This window comes from Fragaria vesca, linkage group LG6 (assembly GCF_000184155.1).
Source record: "Fragaria vesca subsp. vesca linkage group LG6, FraVesHawaii_1.0, whole genome shotgun sequence".
Lineage (NCBI taxonomy): Eukaryota > Viridiplantae > Streptophyta > Magnoliopsida > Rosales > Rosaceae > Fragaria > Fragaria vesca.
The window spans coordinates 22,044,815-22,065,427 of record NC_020496.1 but is presented as its reverse complement, the minus strand read 5'-3'; the positions used below and the strand labels follow the sequence as shown (position 1 = coordinate 22,065,427).

At 38.0% G+C, this 20,613-nt stretch overlaps 4 protein-coding genes and 1 non-coding gene across 5 annotated transcripts; all 5 read right to left on the bottom strand.

The window, feature by feature from the left end:
• Positions 1-268: 268 nt before the first annotated feature.
• LOC101298529 (ubiquitin-60S ribosomal protein L40-like) lies at positions 269-2,512 on the bottom strand. The gene is made up of 4 exons (XM_004303489.1): positions 2,297-2,512; positions 2,110-2,212; positions 538-604; positions 269-435 (listed from the first exon to the last, which is right to left on the bottom strand). The coding sequence occupies exons 1-4, from the start codon at positions 2,484-2,486 to the stop codon at positions 409-411; spliced, it is 387 nt and encodes a 128-aa protein (XP_004303537.1). The 5' UTR covers positions 2,487-2,512; the 3' UTR covers positions 269-408.
• Positions 2,513-3,723: 1,211 nt separating this feature from the next.
• On the bottom strand, positions 3,724-5,751 carry LOC101298237 (40S ribosomal protein S14-2-like). Its single transcript, XM_004303488.1, has 6 exons — positions 5,675-5,751; positions 5,178-5,297; positions 5,045-5,090; positions 4,653-4,738; positions 4,376-4,505; positions 3,724-4,057 (listed from the first exon to the last, which is right to left on the bottom strand). The coding sequence occupies exons 1-6, from the start codon at positions 5,675-5,677 to the stop codon at positions 3,990-3,992; spliced, it is 453 nt and encodes a 150-aa protein (XP_004303536.1). The 5' UTR covers positions 5,678-5,751; the 3' UTR covers positions 3,724-3,989.
• Positions 5,752-12,946: 7,195 nt separating this feature from the next.
• Positions 12,947-15,412, bottom strand: LOC101297650 (alpha/beta hydrolase domain-containing protein 11-like). Its single transcript, XM_004303487.1, has 5 exons — positions 15,135-15,412; positions 14,801-15,039; positions 14,222-14,334; positions 13,619-13,759; positions 12,947-13,528 (listed from the first exon to the last, which is right to left on the bottom strand). Exons 1-5 carry the CDS (start codon positions 15,352-15,354, stop codon positions 13,273-13,275), a joined length of 969 nt encoding a protein of 322 aa, XP_004303535.1. The 5' UTR covers positions 15,355-15,412; the 3' UTR covers positions 12,947-13,272.
• Positions 15,413-15,492: 80 nt separating this feature from the next.
• Positions 15,493-15,572, bottom strand: TRNAL-UAG. Its single transcript has one exon. It is a non-coding gene; the product is annotated as a tRNA-Leu (tRNA).
• A 495-nt stretch (positions 15,573-16,067) lies between these two features.
• LOC101297359 lies at positions 16,068-18,609 on the bottom strand. The gene is made up of 8 exons (XM_004303486.1): positions 18,377-18,609; positions 18,164-18,281; positions 17,953-18,072; positions 17,416-17,502; positions 17,041-17,117; positions 16,809-16,936; positions 16,458-16,594; positions 16,068-16,285 (listed from the first exon to the last, which is right to left on the bottom strand). The coding sequence occupies exons 1-8, from the start codon at positions 18,577-18,579 to the stop codon at positions 16,208-16,210; spliced, it is 948 nt and encodes a 315-aa protein (XP_004303534.1). The 5' UTR covers positions 18,580-18,609; the 3' UTR covers positions 16,068-16,207.
• Positions 18,610-20,613: the final 2,004 nt, after the last annotated feature.

Here is a 20,613-nt window from a genome sequence, read left to right as displayed (position 1 = left end):
ACTTGTGATGCTCTTTTCAATAGGGGTTGATACTATGATGCATATGGTACATTCAGAGTAAGTGGTGATATTACAAAGCAATAGACGGCTGACTAATTATTGTATCTTCTTTTGTTTACTCAAGAATCTTTCATATTACTGGTTGAGAATAAAGAGCATATTAACCAACCTCTTCCAACACATTTTACAGTATAGGTCAGTAATCGGGGTGTTTGCCTAAGCCCTTGAGCAGAAATATGGTTGATATAAAATGACGGCAGAATATTACCAAACATCAACATGCATCCAAAATCCATTAGGTATAAACTACAATGATTCCAATATTAGGAACAAGCACATTCTGATATAACCAAAAATAAAGTTCAACCAAAATATAACCTCAGACTCAAGCCTAGACCTTTGAATTGTTTACTTGATCTTCTTCTTTGGCCTCAACTGCAAAGAAACCAAAACAGAACTGTTAGCTCTGTGCACATAAAGTGATCTCGAGTTGTCCAATGCCATTTCTCCAATCATCAATCAGACAAAAGAATTTACCTGGTTGCTGTGGCCACACTTCTTCTTCCTACAGTTGACTGCCCTTGGGTGGAGACGAGCATAACATCTGAAAACCAACAAGAATTGAAATTAGGAGTTGGCAACAGAAACTGATCTGATTACATCACAAAAGATAAGTATCAAGTCCGATTACACCCAAATTCCCATCATCAAAGCACAGACTAACTAAAAGTACACAACTAAGCATCTTCAGCAGCATAGAAAATGCATCAGAGATTCAGAGACAGAAATTATCGGAAAAAGCACAACAGTGCAACCTAAAACGGAACTCAATGTGATCGAAGGGAATTGAACAAAAAGTGAAGCTCTCAACTGAAACAAACAAGGGAATCTATTGCGACTTAGGAATTCAAATGCACGAACAAATCTGGCTCGATTGCAATTTTTGTGTAGAAAAAATGTAGCCAAGGGTTCAAGACACTCAGAAAAGAAACAGAACTCTGAGAGTAGTACGATTTGGCAAGTGATTCTGCGAAGGTTTGTTTTCAAATGTTAGAGAGGCCTCAATTAAAGAGCAGCTTGCCCTCCGCTGGGACCTTCGCATAAATCCTAGTAACATAAAGAAAGAAAAATATCTAATGTAGAAAATATTGATCAAGAAATAAAAACCAACACCCAATATGAAACTGGGTTTTGGAGATCTGTTTTCAGTACAATATTCGAAGGCAAACTTGGATGAAAGCGCACTGTTATAAACGCTGCCTCCATAGGTCCCTCGATTGTAAAAGGATAGCATATACACAAAAAGACATAAGAAAATATGCAATGATGCTCAGTGAATACGAACCAATAGATTTTGTTATTCATATTGCAGCAGCAATCAATGAGTGTTTCTCATCTATATTATCATCATCGCATCATATAATTTTCAGATATCACATGAACAAAAGCAAGACATTAAAGCCTCCATGGAACCAGACGAATCAAAAAATGCACAAAAAACTTGAGCGTAATCTTTGTTCTTCCAAAACTTGTGTACTTCTAGACTCTAGAGTTGCATGTATTTTCGTTAGTTTACAAACAAGTGGTAACAATCACATACCCTGTTACTTAGAATTACTAAAAATAAATCCAAAAAGACGTAATGTTCCATTCATGAAAATCAACTGCAAGTAATAAAGTCCAGCTGACAAAGTTAATAGAATGGAAATTTGATGTGGGGACAAGCATAACCACACACACAATTGAGATGTAAGGAGGCTAAGTAATTGTCCCAACAAACCTACCAAGCTAAAAAACCAATCAACAGATACACATTACAGCACAAACAATTGGTCCTGATGTCTACAAAACAATACGATTATTCATACTGTCACCCAAATAAGTACCAACATAGCTAAAGCTAACATTTTAAAACCACAACATGATGTTCCATTCATGAAAATCAACCGCAAGTAATGTAAGCGCAGCTGACAAAGTTAATAGAATGGAATTTCATGTTGGGACAAGTATAACATCAATTGCACATCAACAGCAAAGGAGGATAAGTAAGTGTCCCTAAACCCTAGAAACAAATAAACAGATTCAATTAGAAAGAAAAAAAGGCCTTACTTTCTGCAAATCATCTTCTCCTGATTGTACTTGCGAGCCAAAGCCATCAATGAAGGTTCAATGATCCCTCCGCGAAGCCTCAGCACCAAATGAAGAGTCGACTCTGTAGGGCCACAAGAACAAATCGAATCAATTTCAAAATCTAATTCGGAAACGCAGAAAGAGAAAGAGAGAGAGAGGAGCAGACCTTTCTGGATGTTGTAGTCGGCCAAGGTGCGGCCGTCCTCGAGCTGCTTTCCGGCGAAGATGAGACGCTGCTGATCAGGAGGGATGCCTTCCTTGTCTTGGATCTTGGCCTTGACATTGTCGATGGTGTCGCTGCTCTCCACCTCGAGAGTGATGGTCTTCCCCGTTAGGGTTTTCACGAATATCTGCATCTTTGCTGCGGCGGCTCTCTCTCTCTCTCTCTGACTCTCTGATAGGGTCCTCTGGGTTTTATAAGCTTTTTTCTAGGGTTGCATTTCTCGCATCTTTATGTAAACGCTGGGCCATAAGTTCCCGGCCCACAATGGAAAGTATTGGATTGGGTCTGCTAACTTGGAATTCATTTTCTCATGTCCATTTTTTTTGTTAGTGAAATATACTCCTTATTTTACAATCCACATTACATGAATCTCTTGGTCAATTACTGATCAGGTGAACACTATTGTATGTTCTTAAAGACATATATTTTCTCTTTATATGAAAATTTTAATCAAAAACGAAAAGAGGGTGTGGATTACAATTTGGAGTTTAAATTTCACTTCCCTTTTTTTTCATGACAGAAAAGTCCTTTTTGATCTTTATGTTTCGGTTTCACATTTGTGTCGCAAATGGTACCTCACTTGCTACATTTTTATTGCCATAGTTCGTACACGAGTATGTAGGTTGCTAGGTTCAAGTTTTAAAGGGGATCCAGGGTGGGTCAAATTGATTTGGTGTGACTGGATATGAAGTTTGTTTGTTTGGCTTTTGCGGTTCGGTAGGTTTTGGAGGTGGTAGTGGCAATTGGTTGGGATGAAGATTTCTTTGGTCGCCTTCAGTGATGGTCGCCGCTTCTCCTGAGCGGTGATGAAATGGGCAGACCTTGGATTTTTAGGCATAGCTTGGATCACCTCCAACTGTTGCTGACTGCATTGGTTCGCCAACATAGGATGCGTCAGTACTCGGTACAAAATTAGGACTCTGATTCACTCGCATCACTACCTAGTAACTTGTGCCAACATTCAGCTGTAAGGATGCACTACGGTTTCTCAAGCAGCCAAGTTCATGGTTCTTGAGATACACCTTTGAACTAGTCTTTTGGATGATAACTTTTTTATTTTCTTCCATACTGTATCTTTTTGTCTAATATGGTTCGACATAGGATTCCTTACCTTGAGATACGCTATTAGGTGGGATTTAATGACTTGTTCAGAAAACAAACGCAAAAGTTACCCGAAAAACAAACACACTCCTACATGTTCCAACACATTTCACATGTCACTACATATGAGTTTAATCCTATATTAGGTTTGTAGCATTTACGGTTCAAGAAAACATAACGTTTTGAAATTGGGTTTTAATTGACTAACATAAGCTATATACTAATGGAAAAGGGTTCTGTACTTGTTTGTTCTGATGCCTACACAAGCTGAAGGACTAAATTCTATTTAATATTATGCTTATATGAAATAATACCAAATAACAAATCCAAGATAAAATACCAATAAAGTTGTTGTGTAAAGCTGAAAATGAGAATTCGACCAACCAAACTAAGTTCTAGTTCTCTTTCTGGCATATTAATCTAACATTAGTTCAACAAAACTACAGTTCTGCCAGAGCTGAGGCTGATAATTAAACTTCGAAACCAAAAATATGCAAGAAATGGCAGCAACATCTGAAACCCCGCAATGGAGAATTCACAACCTTCTACCCCTTCTGCCTCCCTTTCGGCGAGTACTGTCGGTGGGAATTGGAGTGACATCCTCTGTAAAACACAAAGAGGTACATTAAGGACTGCAAGAATTTACTACTTCCATAGTTACAGAACTGAGAGGGGTTCAAATAGAGTAACAAGTAGTAAAGATGAAACTGATTATGTTCTTTATCGATCATGTGTGCTTAAAACTACTCTACATTGTTCACTTAAGATAGTAAGTTGTATTCCAAAATCACCAATCATGACCACAAAGTCTGCATCCAGAGCGATGAGACAAGTCTATACCAAGAGTGCAAAAAAGAATATAAAGGGTCAAGAGAGGGGAAGCGGATGGATCTGATATTACAAATGCATCAATTGACTTACCAATCCTGCCGATTCTCATCCCAGATCGAGCAAGGGCTCTAAGTGCGGATTGAGCACCTGGACCAGGAGTCTTGGTCTTGTTCCCTCCAGTAGCCCGAAGCTTTATGTGCAAAGCAGTAATTCCAAGCTCCTAAAGAATAATCACTAAGAGTCAATACGCAGTTTACCACACAACTGTCACCATTAACTCACATTACATACATCTGATGTTTGAAACAAAACATAACCACATAATTTAATCTCTGCACTGGATATAATTAAATGAGAGCATTCACACCTTGCATCGAGTAGAAACATCCTGTGCTGCAAGCATAGCAGCATATGGTGATGATTCATCCCTATCAGCCTTGACCTTCATGCCACCTGCATTTAGAAATCAAAAGTTATGTACTTTAGAAAGAGTTCAAAGAGGTCACATATACAGTTTGAACAGAATTGCATCTTTAACTTGAGCTCAACTATGTATTATTTAAGTTCCTCAAAAAAAAAGGAACATCAAAGTTGATAAAGAAAAAATACAATGAATAAAAATCCACAATAGATATCATAACTTCAATGAGTTAGGTTTTAGCACTGGAATCAATTATAGGTTATGAATTCCACTCCGTGTAAACAAATTGTACTCAATACTACCCCATTGTAAACAAAGAGAAGAGCAGAAGAGCATACCAGTGATGCGAACAAGAGTTTCCCTCCCAGACAAATCAGTCACATGCTGCAATTAGAGAACAGAAAACACATCAACAACTCCAAACTCTGCTAACAATGATGACAATCACATTTGGGAAGACGCATAACTTACAATGAAGGTATCATTGAAGGACGCAAAGATGTGAGCAACACCAAAAACATGCTCTCCATCACGGACAGTAGGTCCAAGAGTGACAGTCTCCTCCTTGGGCTCTCTGACCTTCCTCTTCGACTATAAACACAATCCAATACGAAACCACATAAGCAAAGGCAATTTGCAATATCCCACAAAATAGATTAAAATACTGAGCAACAATAATTACTTGGCGAATAAACTGAATCCGATTACCATATAGCAAGCTAAATCTAAGAAACTATACAGTACATATGCAATTCCTAACCAATCTGACTACTGCAGATGATAAATACAGCTAATTGACAATTTGTTTGGTTAGGAGAAAACTAGAGACAAGTTTGGATTGGTATATTTTTGTAATCAGTTTCTTGCGAACAATTAAAGATAGTATTTTTCGATGGAGAAAGCTGATAGATCAAGTCTGGAAATGAGTTAAGCAGACGAAAGAAATCGGAGAGAGACGGAGAGCTTACCATGGCGGCGGCGGGGAGTTGATGATTTGGGTGGACAAGTCTGAATGCACAGCCCTCCTTTGCCTGCTGCTGCTGAATGAGATGGGTTTATCACTCGCTTACAACTTTATATCGCTAGGGTTTCGCATTTCGGTGCTTGAGAAAAGACCCACTTGCCCTTTAATTACTAAAATTTAGAGTTTTATGACTTTTGTCTCCCAATTACAAAAATTAAAAAATAAAATTAAAAAATTAAAAAAAAAAATCTATCTTGTAAACCATTTTGTTGTTACATATAAGGAGCGCTAATCCCTAAAATAAGATGAAGATAAATATATGCAATAACATATACAAGGAATAGCGTGCGACAGAACAAGCTCTTGCTAGAGTGCTGGACCTAAACCTGAAAACTCAACATGAAAATGGCACACAAACTAAGAACCAAGAATCATCTTGCTAGCTACTAATAACATTTCTTGTATCCTTCAGAATTTTGCCAAAGCCTCACGTCAATAGATTAATTTAGGTAAGTCAATTTATTTCTCCTCTAAGACTGATGCTTCTATTGACTAATTCTAATATTTTAGGAATTCAAACAAAAGTTTTATTGGTAGATATTTAGGAATTCACAATATTGTATTTTAGAAGGACCCCTCAAAATGCTAAAGAGCTTCTTATTAAAGTTTCTAAAAGACTTAGTGGTTGGAAGAGTGCTACTCTTCCAGTAGCTGACAAAGTTGGCTTTCTTAAGACAAACGCTTATGTAATTCCAAACCATGTGTTTTCTTGTTTCAAATGTCCTTCTAAAATTTCGAAGGCTATTGAAAAGGAGATGAGGAACTTCTTTTGGGGGAAAATGCAAAATGCCCCTCTTTGCTTGAGATCAAGTTTGTGTTCCTGAGAGTTGGGGTGGGCTTGGTCTAAGACCGATTACTTACTATAATAATGTTGCCCTGGTGGAATTTGATTACCAACAAAGAGAATTGGTGGGTAGAAATTGTAACTAGAAAATATCTTAGAAAGTTCTTTTTTTTTTTATTTGAAAAAACAAGCCAACCATTCTTTAGCTTGAAAAGTTATTTTGGATGCGAGAGACCTGCTTAATTCTGGTATTCGTTGGATTATTGGAAAATGGTAAGAATGTGATATTTGGACCTTCAATTGGGTCTAAGATTTCCCTTTGATTAATATTCTAGATGCTTTTGTTAGACAACATATTGATTTAGATTCATCGGTGGTGGATTTTATTGATAATGGTTATTGGAATGTTTCTAAACTGAATGAGTATCTTGATAAGGACACTGTTATGCAATTCTTGAAGTTAACATTCTTGTTGTGGACGTAGATGATGAGTTTGTTTGGGGTTCATCCCCGAATGGAAAGTTTTCCGTGAAAACAGCAACTTGGGTGCAATGTAAAAGTCCTAAACACTCAAAAGATGTTCATTTGAATAGAATTTGGAATCTGAAAATTCCTCCTAAAGCTAAGATTTTTGCTTGGCTTCTTTTGAGAGGTAGACAAAAGACCAATGCTTTCCTGACTCGTTTCATGAATGATATTGATTCCTTATATGCTCTTTGTGATACAGCAGTTGAAGATATTAATCATCTGTTTAGATCTTGTTCATTTTCAGACTCGGTTTGGACTTATGCTGGTAACTTGCCTTCCCCCTCCAACTTTCCTAATGTGGAGGTCTGGCTTGAACATATTATGGATAATGAGCCTCGCTCTATGTTTGAAGATTATGTTATAGTGTGCTGGCAATTTTGGAAGTCTCGAAACAACACCATCTTCCGATCTGCTCAGTCCACTCCCACCTTAGTTGTTTATGTTGCGGCCTCTATTGGTGCTTCCTACCACAGTGTCAATGGTCCTTCTGTTGCTCCTGCTTCAAAAGCTACCGACATCATCCGTTGGATCCCTACTGCTCCAAATTAGGTGAAGCTCAACTTTAATGGTTCTGTCATCTCCACCTCTGGTGTTGTTGGCTTTGTTAGAGACTCTTTTGGGGTTTCCTTAGTTGATGGTGCACGTCGACTCCATACTTCTAGTGTACCGATTGCTGAGTGGTGTGCTCTTAAAGATGGTCTCGCTACTGATAGAAGGTTCCACTTCAAGTTTATTGTGGTTGAAGGAGATTCTCTCTTAACGATCAATTGAGTTAAGAATGCATGTGAAGTCCCTTGGCCGGCTTGGCGTCTCAAATCCCATGTTGGAGATGTTCTTTATGTTGCTAGTCGGTTTGATAATATCAGGTTTGTTCTTGTCTTCCGAGAAGCCAATTTTTTGGTTGATGCTCTTGCAAATCTCGAGCATTGTTTGTATTCTCCGAAAATTTGACTGGGTGTTCTTCCTTCTCAGGTTGTGCAAGCGTTACATTTAGTACTATTAATATTGGCTGCCTCAGAGGCGCCTCATTGTAATTTTCTTTTTCTTCTAAAAAAAATCAACATAAAAATGCATTTGATGCACACAAACCAAGAAACTAAAGATGACCCGTGCCAAATCGCATGAGACGCGGCCTGTTACCAACATTGAAAAACAACTCGATCCAGATGAAGAAGAGTATCAAAGCCGCAACCAACAACTCCCCAACAACTAAGAGCAACTCAAATGAAGTGGTTATTTTACCTTTGTCAAATTCAATTTTGATTTCAGACATGACAAAGTTATCTTTGACAAACTTCCCCTCCAATGAAAATGTCAAATAAACTCATTTATTATTTCTTTCTTTATTTTATTTTATTAAAGTAGTACTTTTATATTATCTTTCTTCTCTTCTTCTAAAACTCTTCTGGTACTTCATCAATTCGTCTCTTCTCCATTTCTCAGACGAAGCCACTAGACCTTTTCTTTCCCAGACGAAGTCTTTCTCCGCTACCAGAACTAATCATTCTACATGCCAAACAAACGCTTTATTTCCCCCAGTCGTCCTTCATAATTGAATCTCTATTTTTTGATCTTTCATTCCATGAACTCTTTTTCTCCGATTTCTTCTCCTTTAAAAAAAGTCATCCCTTCGTCTATCTTCCTCTCTTCTATATCCTCCATCTCTGTGTAGATCTTCTTCTTATCTTCTGCAAAAATCTTCATGCCCATATTCTAATATCAGGCAACCCACGAAAATTAGAAGTCAATAACAACATATTCAAGCAGATCTACCGATCTACCATGAGAGGTTTTGGGTATGTGTAAGAAGAAAGAGAGAAGACAAAAGGGAAGAGAAGAGAGTTGATTAAACAATCAAGAAAAACAATTTGACAACTTCTTGAGCACGGTCAAGTTTGACAATATGAAGAGAGTTGTTAAATCCACGTCGGATTGACACAACCGTTAGAGTGAATTTTCCAACCATTTCTTTCCGTTGAGCCTCCACCTTGTCATTAACAGGTTTGTTAGAGTTGCTCTAATCTAAAATCCACCCGACCATGACAAACCATGCCCTAGCTCATCAAGATTGCTTTCTCACGAGTAGCCCGAATGCAAAGTGATCTAGGCATCCGAACACTAATAACTATTTTTTTGTAGAATAGTTTATTAACTCTAATGTAAAATCTAAGAGTGATTGAGAAAAATTTATTTGGTCATTCAATAACTAGGTGAACACTACAACATGTTCATCTTTACTTATCTACAAATTAGATGACAAAATTATTAAGAATTTAAAATGAAAACAAACTTTTGAAGCACAAAACTTAACACAACCTCATGGTAGCAATTATAAGAAAAAAAAATCAACTTAAAAAATACTGTGTTGCCAATAACTTACTAAGCAAATCTATTCAAAATTAATGTCACATCAAAACTAACAGATGTACAATAATGCAATAGTTTGAGTAACATTTGAGGCAATAAAACTTTGTAGGTACCAAAAGGTACCTTCTTGAAATAGTTCAGGTGTTTAGGTATCATTCCAGGTTAGCGAAGTTCAAAAACAACCAGATATCGTAAGCATCTTCAAACAATTGTTACGGAAGACTTATCTCTCACTAATGAAATATATCATATTAAAGACTGAGAAATTATTTGCTGTGGCCGGAACACCAGCTGGCAAGCTGATTTGGTGTCCCCAACCACTTAAAACCCGACACGTGTCCAACTTAGAATTTGATAGGATTGTGAATTGGGGTTAACGGTTCCGTCTTCTGTCGTTTAGAAGAACTGTCTCTGACCTAAAAACATACTAGATAAGACCCTCAACTATATCTCAGATCTATATTCAGAGAAAAGGCTGAAGCAAGAGAAGAAACCGCGATTCTCTCACAAGAGAACTGCACAAGGCGGCTCCAGTAAGAATCACCATTTGCAAAGACGACTGCGCCGACAACTTCGATGGCGGAGGATCTGGTGATGCAATCGAGGGACTGTGCGAGTTTTACCTCAAATTCGCTGTATTCGTCGTTGATTTTGAGACTTGATAGTGGGGTTTTCGAATGAGAGTTGTTCCCCTCTCTACCTCCCAGAAAGGTCCCCAAGACACACCAGGTAGTTTATTTCAAATCTTTTACCCTCTTACTTTCTGTGCATGAGTTTGTGGATAAAAACAATTAGGATTTACTGAGAATGCAACTAATAAGTGAATTTGTTTGTGTATATGATGATCAAAGTAGCTGAATCTGAGAATAAAGTTTTATACTTTTGCAAATTTTAATGGACGAAACCCCGGTAGGAATCACTATGAATGAAAATAGTTACTTTGCTTGTGTCCATGTGTTGAACAAACTAGTTTATAAACTGTATGAAACTAACAGCTTTTAGTTGTAAAGAGTCTGGAGATCCATAAATATGGCTTTGCCTAGTCTAGTTCCACTGATGGTAATCACTAAACTAAGTTATAAAGCATATGAACTATGAATCATGCCATTTTAGAGTTCTTAGTCACTAGCTTGCTACTTGTTTGTAATTGTGAATTAGATCTGCTAGAATAAGCTAATAATAGGTCTATTACTAAAGAGCTTGTTTAAATGGGAAACACAATACTTGATCTTACAAAGACTAATATTCATGCATTTGTTGCTACCTTGACTTTCAGGTTTGTAATCATGCATGGAGTAAGAATGTGAATGAGATAGTTAGTTAGAACTTATGGATATTCCGGAAATCAAATTATGGTCTGGAAGTATCCATCTATGTCAAAGGTTCAGCTAGGACGAACTCAACTCCAATGAAACTCTCCAGCATCATGTAAAGTTAGAGGTTTTCGATAGTAAAGATGAATTCAGATTCAAGGAGACTATAGTGTGCAATTTTGTTTCACTCGAGGATGTTTGAATATATGTAGTGTTGCCTATTCCAAAATGCCTGACACATGACCATTTAGAGATTTGAATATATATTATTTTTTACATTTTCGAGTTGTGCTTTCAACTCCTTCACAGGTTTAACCAGCTCATTTGTGTTTTTAAAAGAACGGGCAATATGTGTTGTCTTGAATGTTCCTGATTCGATTCTAGAAATTCTCAGTTCAGTAAAGAATAGCTCAGATCATTTTTACGTCTAAGATCCAAACCATGCATTCTTGAGTAACTCATCCAATTTGAGCAAAAAACTTAAACAAATAGCTGAAGTAACAGTAGGCCAGCTTAATTAACAAACAAACAAACTATAAGAAAAGGTAGAAGTTGCCACGAAATAGGCTTCAAATATCTAATCATTACACATAGAGTATATCTGGACACAATAGATTGAGCCTTACGGTAAATAATATGGCATATCTCTTGAACCATGTTGCTGTAAATAATATCGGCATATCTCTTGTACCCTGCTGCTGTTGCTCAGTCATTGAATCATTTGAATGTAAATCCTACATTGTACATTAGTCAGAGATTAATTAACTAAAAAACGAAATGTAATAGAATAAGGTTAAACAAATTATGCAAACCTAGCTTGATTGAGGATATTATCCAACTTGATGGTTTGGGGCAGATGTACTTCCGGATGTATGCTATGATCATAATATATGATTGGAACTTTTAATTTAAACTCTAAACAACCTTTGAAATTACTCATATGTTACATAAACCGTGTATTGGCACAGAATTTCTCTTCAATAATACTCTTGCTTTATTTGCAGGTCATACAAAACATTGTGGTTTAGTATTTGATAGGCACTTAACCGAACTTGTCTTTCTTTCAGTCTTAACAATATGCAGTTAGCTTTATGTTATGTGTTCTATGACTCCTCTTCAGTTGATTAGATTGCCCAAATAAATTACTGTAATACAGAATACTAAACCAATCACATGACCTCACCATGTAATGAAATAACGTAAAATAAAAGGCTGTATCATGTAAAGTAGAGCAACTCACCAGCCTCTCAGATCTGATCTTGTCAAGGGCATGCATAAATATAACACTACACATAAGCAAAAGTAGTTTGGTGAAATGAAAAGGCACACACTCAAGCTAAATCATCACTAATAATCCATCAAGGGGAGCGACATAACATGCATCTTCACAATCAACAGAAAGCATCACACTCAACCCGTAAAGCATATACTTCAACCACCATAAACTGTATACATCCCCTACAAATATCATTTCAAAGGCAGTAAACAGTAAACCATTGGGGACATGCATACGAGTCAAATGACAACAGAAATGCAAAACCAATTGTCATTGATCATGATTATCACTGAGCCCAAATTACATACCAATCCAAAACTCCTAAATTATAATCAAAACCCTAAACCCCCAAATCAGACAAAATCACTAGAATTATCAAGCCACTATTAATCATCAAGTTCGAATTCCCTTCAATTATGATTGCAAAACACAAATAGTCGCACCATAAATATTAATTTCCAATAACAAAACAACAGATTGTTTATTCTTTCATTACCGCAAAACCATCATAAACCCTAGAATCCAGTCTAAAAAGCAAAGAGGACTCACATCGGAAGCATTGCTGATAAGTTCACGGAGACAGATCTCCTTGCTGCTGAATCTGTTTGACCTCACCAAAGGGAACGAAGGCCCTATCGAGCGCAATCATTTCAGGTGGGGCAGGCGAGCCCTTCGACGAAGCAACGGGACTCGATCTCGGCAGAGACCATAGCGCAAACGAAAACCTAGAGAAAAGACAACAGTCTCGTACTCTTGAGGAGATTAAGAAACTGATAGAGCACTCAAACGGCAGAAGACGGAACCGTTAACCCCAACTCACAATCCTATCAAATTCTGAGTTGGACACGTGTCGCGTTTTATGTGGTTGGGAACACCAAATCAGCTTGCCAGCTGGTGTTCCGGCCACAGCAAATAATTTCTCGATGAGAAACTTTCAAAACCAATCCTGAGATAAGTGATGGTTCATAAATGTATAACTGACTCAACTGAATCCTTATTACATAAGATACGTATTTGACATTGAATTTTATATGGGGCTAAAACTAGCACCTCATAATCTTGGAGAAGAAATTAACAAGAAAAATAGCTCCAAAATCATAAAACTATAGATTTGCAAGGCTACAAGCATGAATTTTGCGATTGTCCTATACATACAATGCTAGAATTTCAGTATCAAAATTATTAGCATAGCCTCATTCATCCCATGAAGTTGCTGGATGCCAGCAAAAATGATAGGAAATAATTTGCTAATCCATAAGATGTTATAAACTAGGCTAATTCGAAAGGGATGAAATCTTTGGTGCCACAATCTCAAGAAGACCTTTTGGATTATCCACGTGAACCCAATGCCCTGACTTGGGAAGAACATGAAGTGAAACCTTCCCCTCCGACCCATCTCTTTCCTGACTAGCAAGGCTTTCAAGCTGCTGAATCACCTCTGGGTCCCAACGATCACTGTTCTCAGCGCACACAATAGCTATTTCCATATCTTTTGGAGGATGCTCCAACAGAGGCACGTATGACTTCTCCCTGGAAAGGTAAGGTCAGGTGAGGTTAAGACAGAAATGTTAGCATTCTTTCTACTTCTGTAAACTGATTTCAAAGCGATAAGATACTTACCGGTATGATTTGAACATCTCAACAGCACCATCAAGATTGAATGCCCATGTCTCATGATCTCCAACTTTCTTGAGGTTGGTGCCTATCCATTCTGACAAAGATTTTGAGAACCCAAGTTCTATCATATGATTCACAAGCCACCTGAAGCCAATAACCAGGTTATCACAAAATGAACTTGTTAACAAGAAAGGCATGTGGAATGTATTCTCTTGTTCATATGCAGGGTTAGCAGGGCCTATGAAATATGATCCTACAATGATATCTAACCAGATTCTTCTTCGAGTTGAAATTCTAGTTATTCTACACCGGGTTCCAGGCTTTTGATTGAGAGCAAATCTCAGGGTAGATTGGGTGTGAATAGTGTGTACACACCAACATTATTAAGCAGGTAGGCTTTTCATTGTATCCTCCACTATTATATGCACTTTATGCATGAAGAATTAACCATGCAGGTTAGCATATGGATTGAACACTACACAGACTCCACCAAGCACATACTTAGAACACTACATCAACAGGTACAACCGCCTACTTAGATCACTAATGCACCTAAGCACACAAATGCAACCATATGTTTCAACATAATGAGAAAGAGTTCATTACTTTCGTGATGGAACTGTTGAAGGTAGTCCCTGCAATGTCTTCAAAACTCTCTCAACATCCCCATCACTGTGTATAGGGTTCACTTCTCCTGGAACAGAATCCAATACCCACAGCTGTTCTGGATCACAGAGGAAAACAAAAAAAGGGAATAACTTTTTCAATGTGCAAGTCAACCAAGCATTCAATCACTCTTCTCGCTATCCATTTATACAGATAAACTCACTAATCCACTGGCCAAGTGAACTCTATTGATAGCAGGAATGATATCAAAACAATAAAACAATCTAGTAACCTAACTAGAGTTCCGATTTCAGTTCATTAGATAACACCAGCATTCTGAAGCTTGAAACGAAGCAAGGAAAGCAGGCAGTACATAAAGTACTGCTGATCCCACAGAAGCAACACATGCCTCACTACACAACTATATGATCATATTCCAACAAGCCAAAAGCTTCCCTATTTCGGTGTTTCTAACTACTACCTATTCCGGTTGCTATGAAGCTCTATAAAATGAACCACAAATTAAACTAAAACAAGCAACTTCAGCACAACGAGAAAGGCAGCAAGTGAGAGTGAAACCTGTTTAGGCAACTTAGCGTGATCACCATAGTGGCCAGCAGCACAGCTCTGAGCAAACTGCAGAGCCACCTTACCACCCATGGAGTGACCAAGAACAACATCAGGCCAACCCCAATTCTCAGACTTAACCAAATCAGCCAAGTCTTGTGCTGCATTGACCAAGTCATGAGGCGGGTTCAGGCCTTCGAGGCCAGCCGATTTCCCATGGTTCCTCAAATCCACAAGCACCAATCTCCACCCTGCAATCACCAAATCAAACAAAACAATAATTAAAATTGGATGCTATATAATATGAAGATGGAGCTTGTTGATGAGGAGAGAGAAGAAGGTTGACCAGAAGGATCGGAGATATTGGAGAGGAGGGTGCGAGAGAAAGATCTCCAATTTCTGGCGGAGCCGAGGAGGCCGTGGAGTACGAAAGCGGTGGAGTGGTAGGGCGTGGCGGTGGTGGCTCGGACTTCTTCGTAGGCTAGGGTTTGGAGAGACCGCCGTGAGGTGGTGAATCGGGTCAGGAGGTGGCGAAAACCCGGTTTGTTCAGTAGGGTTCCAGCCATTGGGGGATCAACCGGGTTCGTTTGGTTTAAGAAGTCGAAGGAGCAGCTTAATTCGCAGAATGACGAGCAGTGCGACGTCGTTTCGGAAAGAAAAAGGGTCAAAAAAGGAAAAACAAAAGGAACAAATAAAACAAAAATTGACGGCTGTGGGATTTGAACCCACGCCCTTTCGGACCAGAGCCTAAATCTGGCGCCTTAGACCACTCGGCCAAACCGTCACATGTTATTAGCCGTACTAAATTTAGATTGATCACCAAATTATCAGCTCTTAGTTTTTGGAAATCAACCAATGGATCCGTCACGGAGACTTACCGAGCTGCCTTTTGTATGATTCTCTGTTATGTCTATAGCAGTTTCTGTCAAGCAAAGCAACCAATCTATATAAGTTGGCATTTTTTTGAACAAAGTCGAAATCCTATGTGATTCAAGATTTCGAGTCACCAAACACCCACATATGATTCGAAGTTGGTGGTTCCAAGTTCGCATAAATAGTTTAGAGTAAATTTCCAAGCAATAAACAGCAGTAGGAATATGGAGACTCATTATGTAACCTAGAGATCATTTTTCTTTGGTACAACGGGGCAAAGGCCAACACAGAAAACACTGTAACCACAGCTCGTCGGCCTTGCAAGGCCATCTAAACAGTTTGAGCTGTGAAACTTGGCTTAGAAGGCAGGCTGTAAACACTTGTGATCAGCATAGCTTTCTTTCAATCTTTTTTTTTTTTTTGCTTTATATACTTTCTGTTCTTTGGCTTTCGAGAAGGGTTGGAGTGGAAATAGTATTCCCTACATTGACAAGGAAATGCCACATTACATTCGTAAGGGCTGCTAAAGTTGTTAGGTGGTTTGCTTTAGTCAAATGGATCTATCCGTGGGTCATGCTCACTGGCCATCATCATCCCGGTGCAGAGACATGTTGGGCACATTACCTAAAATGAAAATGGAGTGTATGGTCAAGAATGGCAACACAAAGAACAAATATAAATAGTTACTCAACAACACTAACATTAAGGGATGTATATGAAGATGAAGTGCAGATTCTTTAACCTCAACATGACAATTCCAACTTGTATATAAGCAGATTTGTAATAAAATCCATACCTTTCCAGCACCAGAGCAATTTGGACACCTCTCAGTTGTGGGCACTCGCAAAGGGCTGTCAGATGCATTAGATAGTGATATGGGACTGATGCTCAAGCATACACCACTTGCAGAACATCTAGCACAGGCCAAGTACCCTGTTCATGCATAATCAGAAATGCTTTTCAACTTCAAGTGAAAGAGGGAAGAAAAGAAGAAGAAGAAAACAATAAGTTGGAAAATTTTTGGGAAAGGGATAGGAAACTTGGTTAAATCCAATAAAGATAAAAACCTGAACATAAGACCTTTACATTTTGCCTTTCATAAATTTATAGTCATAAGTGCACGCTTGCATATGAAACAGACACATACCAGTTCCATGGCAATACTTGCACCTTTTCTTCTCTTGTTGCTCAACATTGTTAGCTTCAATCAACATCAATGCTGAAATGACACCCACTGCCCCGCCTGAAAAGGATGCCACAATGGGATCAACCTGACTGGATGCAAAATCAAACAAATTTTAGAACACGATATCAGAAATTGTGTACTTCATAAAAATAAGTCCTGGTTGTAATCAGAAATAATCATGTTCAGTAGATACCTTAATTGCATGGGCAAATGCATGCTGCGAATGAAATCTTCATAAGAGGTACCTCCTATGCCTAATTTGAGTTCCAGCTGCCACGGACAAAAAGTTGAGACACTTCACAAATATAACAGTAAAGATCACACAACTTTTTTCAGCCTCCAACTTACAGTTCCTATTTCAGACAGGAGACATGAGACCCTGTTCTTTAGTTATCTTGACGGTCATGAATTATGAAGTTACTTAAGCAATTGTAATGGCATGAATGGACATCATGTGTGGTTCATGTCCAATATTTCTGTCATTAGCTAGATTTCTAAATGAAGTGACACTTACAAAAAGTGACTAAATTGATAGAGCAGTGGAAAAGAAGCATAGTCAGAGACTTACTGTTGGTGCAATAAGGCCCCCAAATACAATAATGCCAGATATGAATGTTGCGCTAGTAAGGTAGAGTTGCTTCAACGTCTTTGGTGTCTAGATCCCAACAAAAATTGCACAATGTTAGCTTGAAACAAAATGCTATATGCTTGCGGAACCACATAACTCACAAGAATTCTCTCTTGTTCTCTTTTTCCTCTATCCAAACACACAAGGTAATGCTGTTTCCACTATATGCGGTACAAACAGAAAACTCATCCTAGTAATGCATAAGCAAACAGTTCAAAAGATCTGATCATTGTAACACTTACTTTAGTGTGCCTGTTAAAGGCGAAAGGGATCAATTTGGTAATGTTTGCGGCAAGCAAATTCATAACAAAAAATCCTAACCATCTTGTCAATCAACTGTTTAGTTGTTGTCCCAATTACATTTACGGTCAGTTCCTCTATCTAAACCATAAGTTCTGATTTCTTAGTCAAGTATCCCAAACTTGCCAAGCTGATTCGCTGCAATGTACAAGTTTTAATTGAAATTATCAAACTCACCACATAAGGGAGAAAAGGGATAGACGAAGGAATGTCAGGCATCTCGTTGGACTCTTCCTCACCACTCTCATTGAAATCCTTGGCCATCTTTATCCGGTGCTGCACCCGCAATCTCCTCAGCTGTACACAAACCAAAACACATCAAACAAAAAATGAACACAAATCCCCTTTAAAAAAAATTAAAAAAATTGACGGAAAGTGATAAGCAGACCTCTTCCATGAGCAGAAAAATCTTGTTCCTTCTGCTCCTTATATTGTCCTGAATCTCCTGCAGCTGCATCTGAACAAAGTCCTGCACCGTCTCCGGCCCCTCTATGATGCAAAAAGAGCTGACAAATAAAAACAACAAAAATTCTATCACTTTTAACTTACACCATCACAGTATAACAATCCTAGAATCACAACTGAACAAAATCCACTGCACCTGGGAACGTTATCGGCGCCGGGGGAGGATTTATCGGAAGAAGAAGAACATGAGACTCGGTGGGGGCGGGAGGAGGAGGGGAATCCGGGGAGGGAGAGGCGTCTGCTGCCATGGGAGGAGGAGGTGCGAGGGATCAGGGATTTGGAGGAAGGGGGAAGAGGAGGGGAGGAGGAGGAGAAGTAGAGAGAGAAAGCAGCAGCCATGGTGGTGGGAGCTGCTATGGTCTGGTCAGCATTCGAGAAGTGAAGGAGGGTTTAGGTAAGAGTGTGAGGGAGAAGAGAAAGGGGAATCTGGGAGAAGGCGGTTGAAGCATCTTTTGAGGGAGGATGAGGTTAATGCCACGTTTCGCTCTTCTGCCAACAAAGTTGGTTGGTTAAACGGTTATTTGTCTCCGTGGCAGGCAAGTACCGTGCCGCTCTTACGCGGTTATTTTATTTTCTATTTTTGCCATCATTTCGAAGAACAGATCTCTGAGCCGGCCAGTTTGGTTGAGAGGTACAACTTGGAACTGCCTCTTGACTCTTGTTTGTACCAAAAATTATAGTTATCTCCACTATTAGAAAGACTCTACTATATTAGAAAGTCAGACTTTTTTTTATGTCAAAGGCTTCACCAATTTTTTGAACTCTCCATATTACCTATTAATTATGGAAAAACTGTTTATATATAATATATGTTAAAAGAGTACTACGGTAAAACAGAAAGTAAATAAACCAAAACATAAATTATGAGATTACAATAGAGAAAAATATGAGATGTGATGATAAGATGGTAACAGTTTCATTCCATTTTTAATGGACCAGAGCATTTCAAGTAGAACTGCTCTTCAACCACTCACATTTGCAAATATAAATTCGACTAAAGTGGGAACGCATAGCTCATGTTTACAATAGTATGTTTCTTCATTGATCACATGTGTAATCAAAATTTCTTCTTCTTCTTTTTTGGGATACGAAACTTAAGATTTTTTAGTAAAATTCTTCATGTTTGCGCTTTCAGGGATGGAACCTCAACCTATTTGGCTATTTTGTCTAGCCATTCAGTTGCTTTCTTTTGCCCATACTTTCTTTTCAGGCCTCTTATTTCCCACATCTTTCTTTTCAGGAACTCTTTTCATGTTAGTCATGAATAGATCGACATTTCTAAAATAATTATGATGTCTGCAGGTTATGTAGGAAACCTGACGTGTAAATTTGAAGCTCTTTTCGATTATCAATAGTGCAATTTTGCACTTGAAGGAGGGGAAAACACATGCAGGGAATCAATTTGCTTTGGAACTAGGGGTTATAGATTTGAACACATATCAACTGAGGTATGAAGTGTCAAATTGTTGTTGTTGTTTTTTTTTTGATTCGCATGCAGATGCACGGGTAAGAGGCTAGTTAGAAAGAAAGGTAGGCGCTCCTTTGGTGTCTTTGGCCTTTTTTTGAATTACCTAAAAAATCAAGATAATAGAAAATTCTTAAAAAATAAAAATTAGTTACTATGGGCATAACCGTAAAACACTACTAGAATTTTAAGAAGAAAAAAGGAAGTGGTTTGCATGTTCCCATTTTTTGTGGAGCAGTTATATAAGAAATAAAATAATCAAATTCATTCCACTTTAAGTGGAACAGTTCAAGTTAAACTTCTTCCATTTTGTAAACCCACGTGCAGATGCACGGGTAAAAGGCTAGTATGATACTATATCAACTTCTATAATGGGAAGCTCAAGTTTTGGTGTTAAACCTTCACTATTTGCTCCTGATGTTACAAAATTTGAACTTCCCAAAACTTCATATTACGTTTAGGGAGGTGAAATTTACACTCCTTATTTTACAATCCACATTCCCACCTTTCCTTTTTGGGTAAAGTTTTCACAAAAAAAACAAAACACATGTCACTAAAGACATGATTTAAATTACCAAAAGAGGAAAGTGGGAGTGTGAATTATAAAATTAGGAGTGTAAATTTCAGTTCCCTACGTTTAACCTGAAAATATTAGACAAGGTTAAGAACGTAATATGATTTATCTATTGCATTTTGCAATTTTGCCTAACTAAATATCTATTTGCAAAGTTGTCACACTACATCTCTATTTGATATTTTTAAGAAAAGCAAATTGACATGTGCTTTAAGAGGCTAGTAGTTTTAATAGGATGATAATGAGTGTGTAATATAAAATTACTGTGTTCGTGGTTTTGACCATCATGATTTCCACATTAATACATTATTACAAAAAAAAAAAAAAAAAAAAA

Bases quoted from the DNA above. Each gene is read 5' to 3' on its own strand.
- LOC101298237 (XM_004303488.1), bottom strand. The intron at 4,739-5,044 runs GTATGCTCTTCT...TTCTAAATGCAG, and splicing joins AACTCTTGTTCGCATCACTG to GTGGCATGAAGGTCAAGGCT. The intron at 4,058-4,375 runs GTAAGTCAATTG...TGTGTTTTACAG, and splicing joins GATGAGAATCGGCAGGATTG to AGGATGTCACTCCAATTCCC.
- LOC101297359 (XM_004303486.1), bottom strand. From the start codon at position 18,579: ATGGCTGCTGCTTTCTCTCTCTACTTCTCCTCCTCCTCCCCTCCTCTT. The intron at 17,118-17,415 runs GTAAGTCTCTGA...TGTCCGTGGCAG, and splicing joins GGGGCCTTATTGCACCAACA to CTGGAACTCAAATTAGGCAT. The intron at 16,937-17,040 runs GTATCTACTGAA...TTTTGCATCCAG, and splicing joins CATTTGCCCATGCAATTAAG to TCAGGTTGATCCCATTGTGG.
- LOC101298529 (XM_004303489.1), bottom strand. From the start codon at position 2,486: ATGCAGATATTCGTGAAAACCCTAACGGGGAAGACCATCACTCTCGAG. The intron at 605-2,109 runs GTAAGGCCTTTT...GTTGGTTTTCAG, and splicing joins GAGAAGATGATTTGCAGAAA to ATGTTATGCTCGTCTCCACC. The intron at 436-537 runs GTAAATTCTTTT...GTTTCTTTGCAG, and splicing joins AGTGTGGCCACAGCAACCAG to TTGAGGCCAAAGAAGAAGAT.
- LOC101297650 (XM_004303487.1), bottom strand. From the start codon at position 15,354: ATGGCTGGAACCCTACTGAACAAACCGGGTTTTCGCCACCTCCTGACC. The intron at 15,040-15,134 runs GTCAACCTTCTT...TGGTGATTGCAG, and splicing joins CAATATCTCCGATCCTTCTG to GGTGGAGATTGGTGCTTGTG. The intron at 13,529-13,618 runs GTAAGTATCTTA...TTACCTTTCCAG, and splicing joins GAGATGTTCAAATCATACCG to GGAGAAGTCATACGTGCCTC.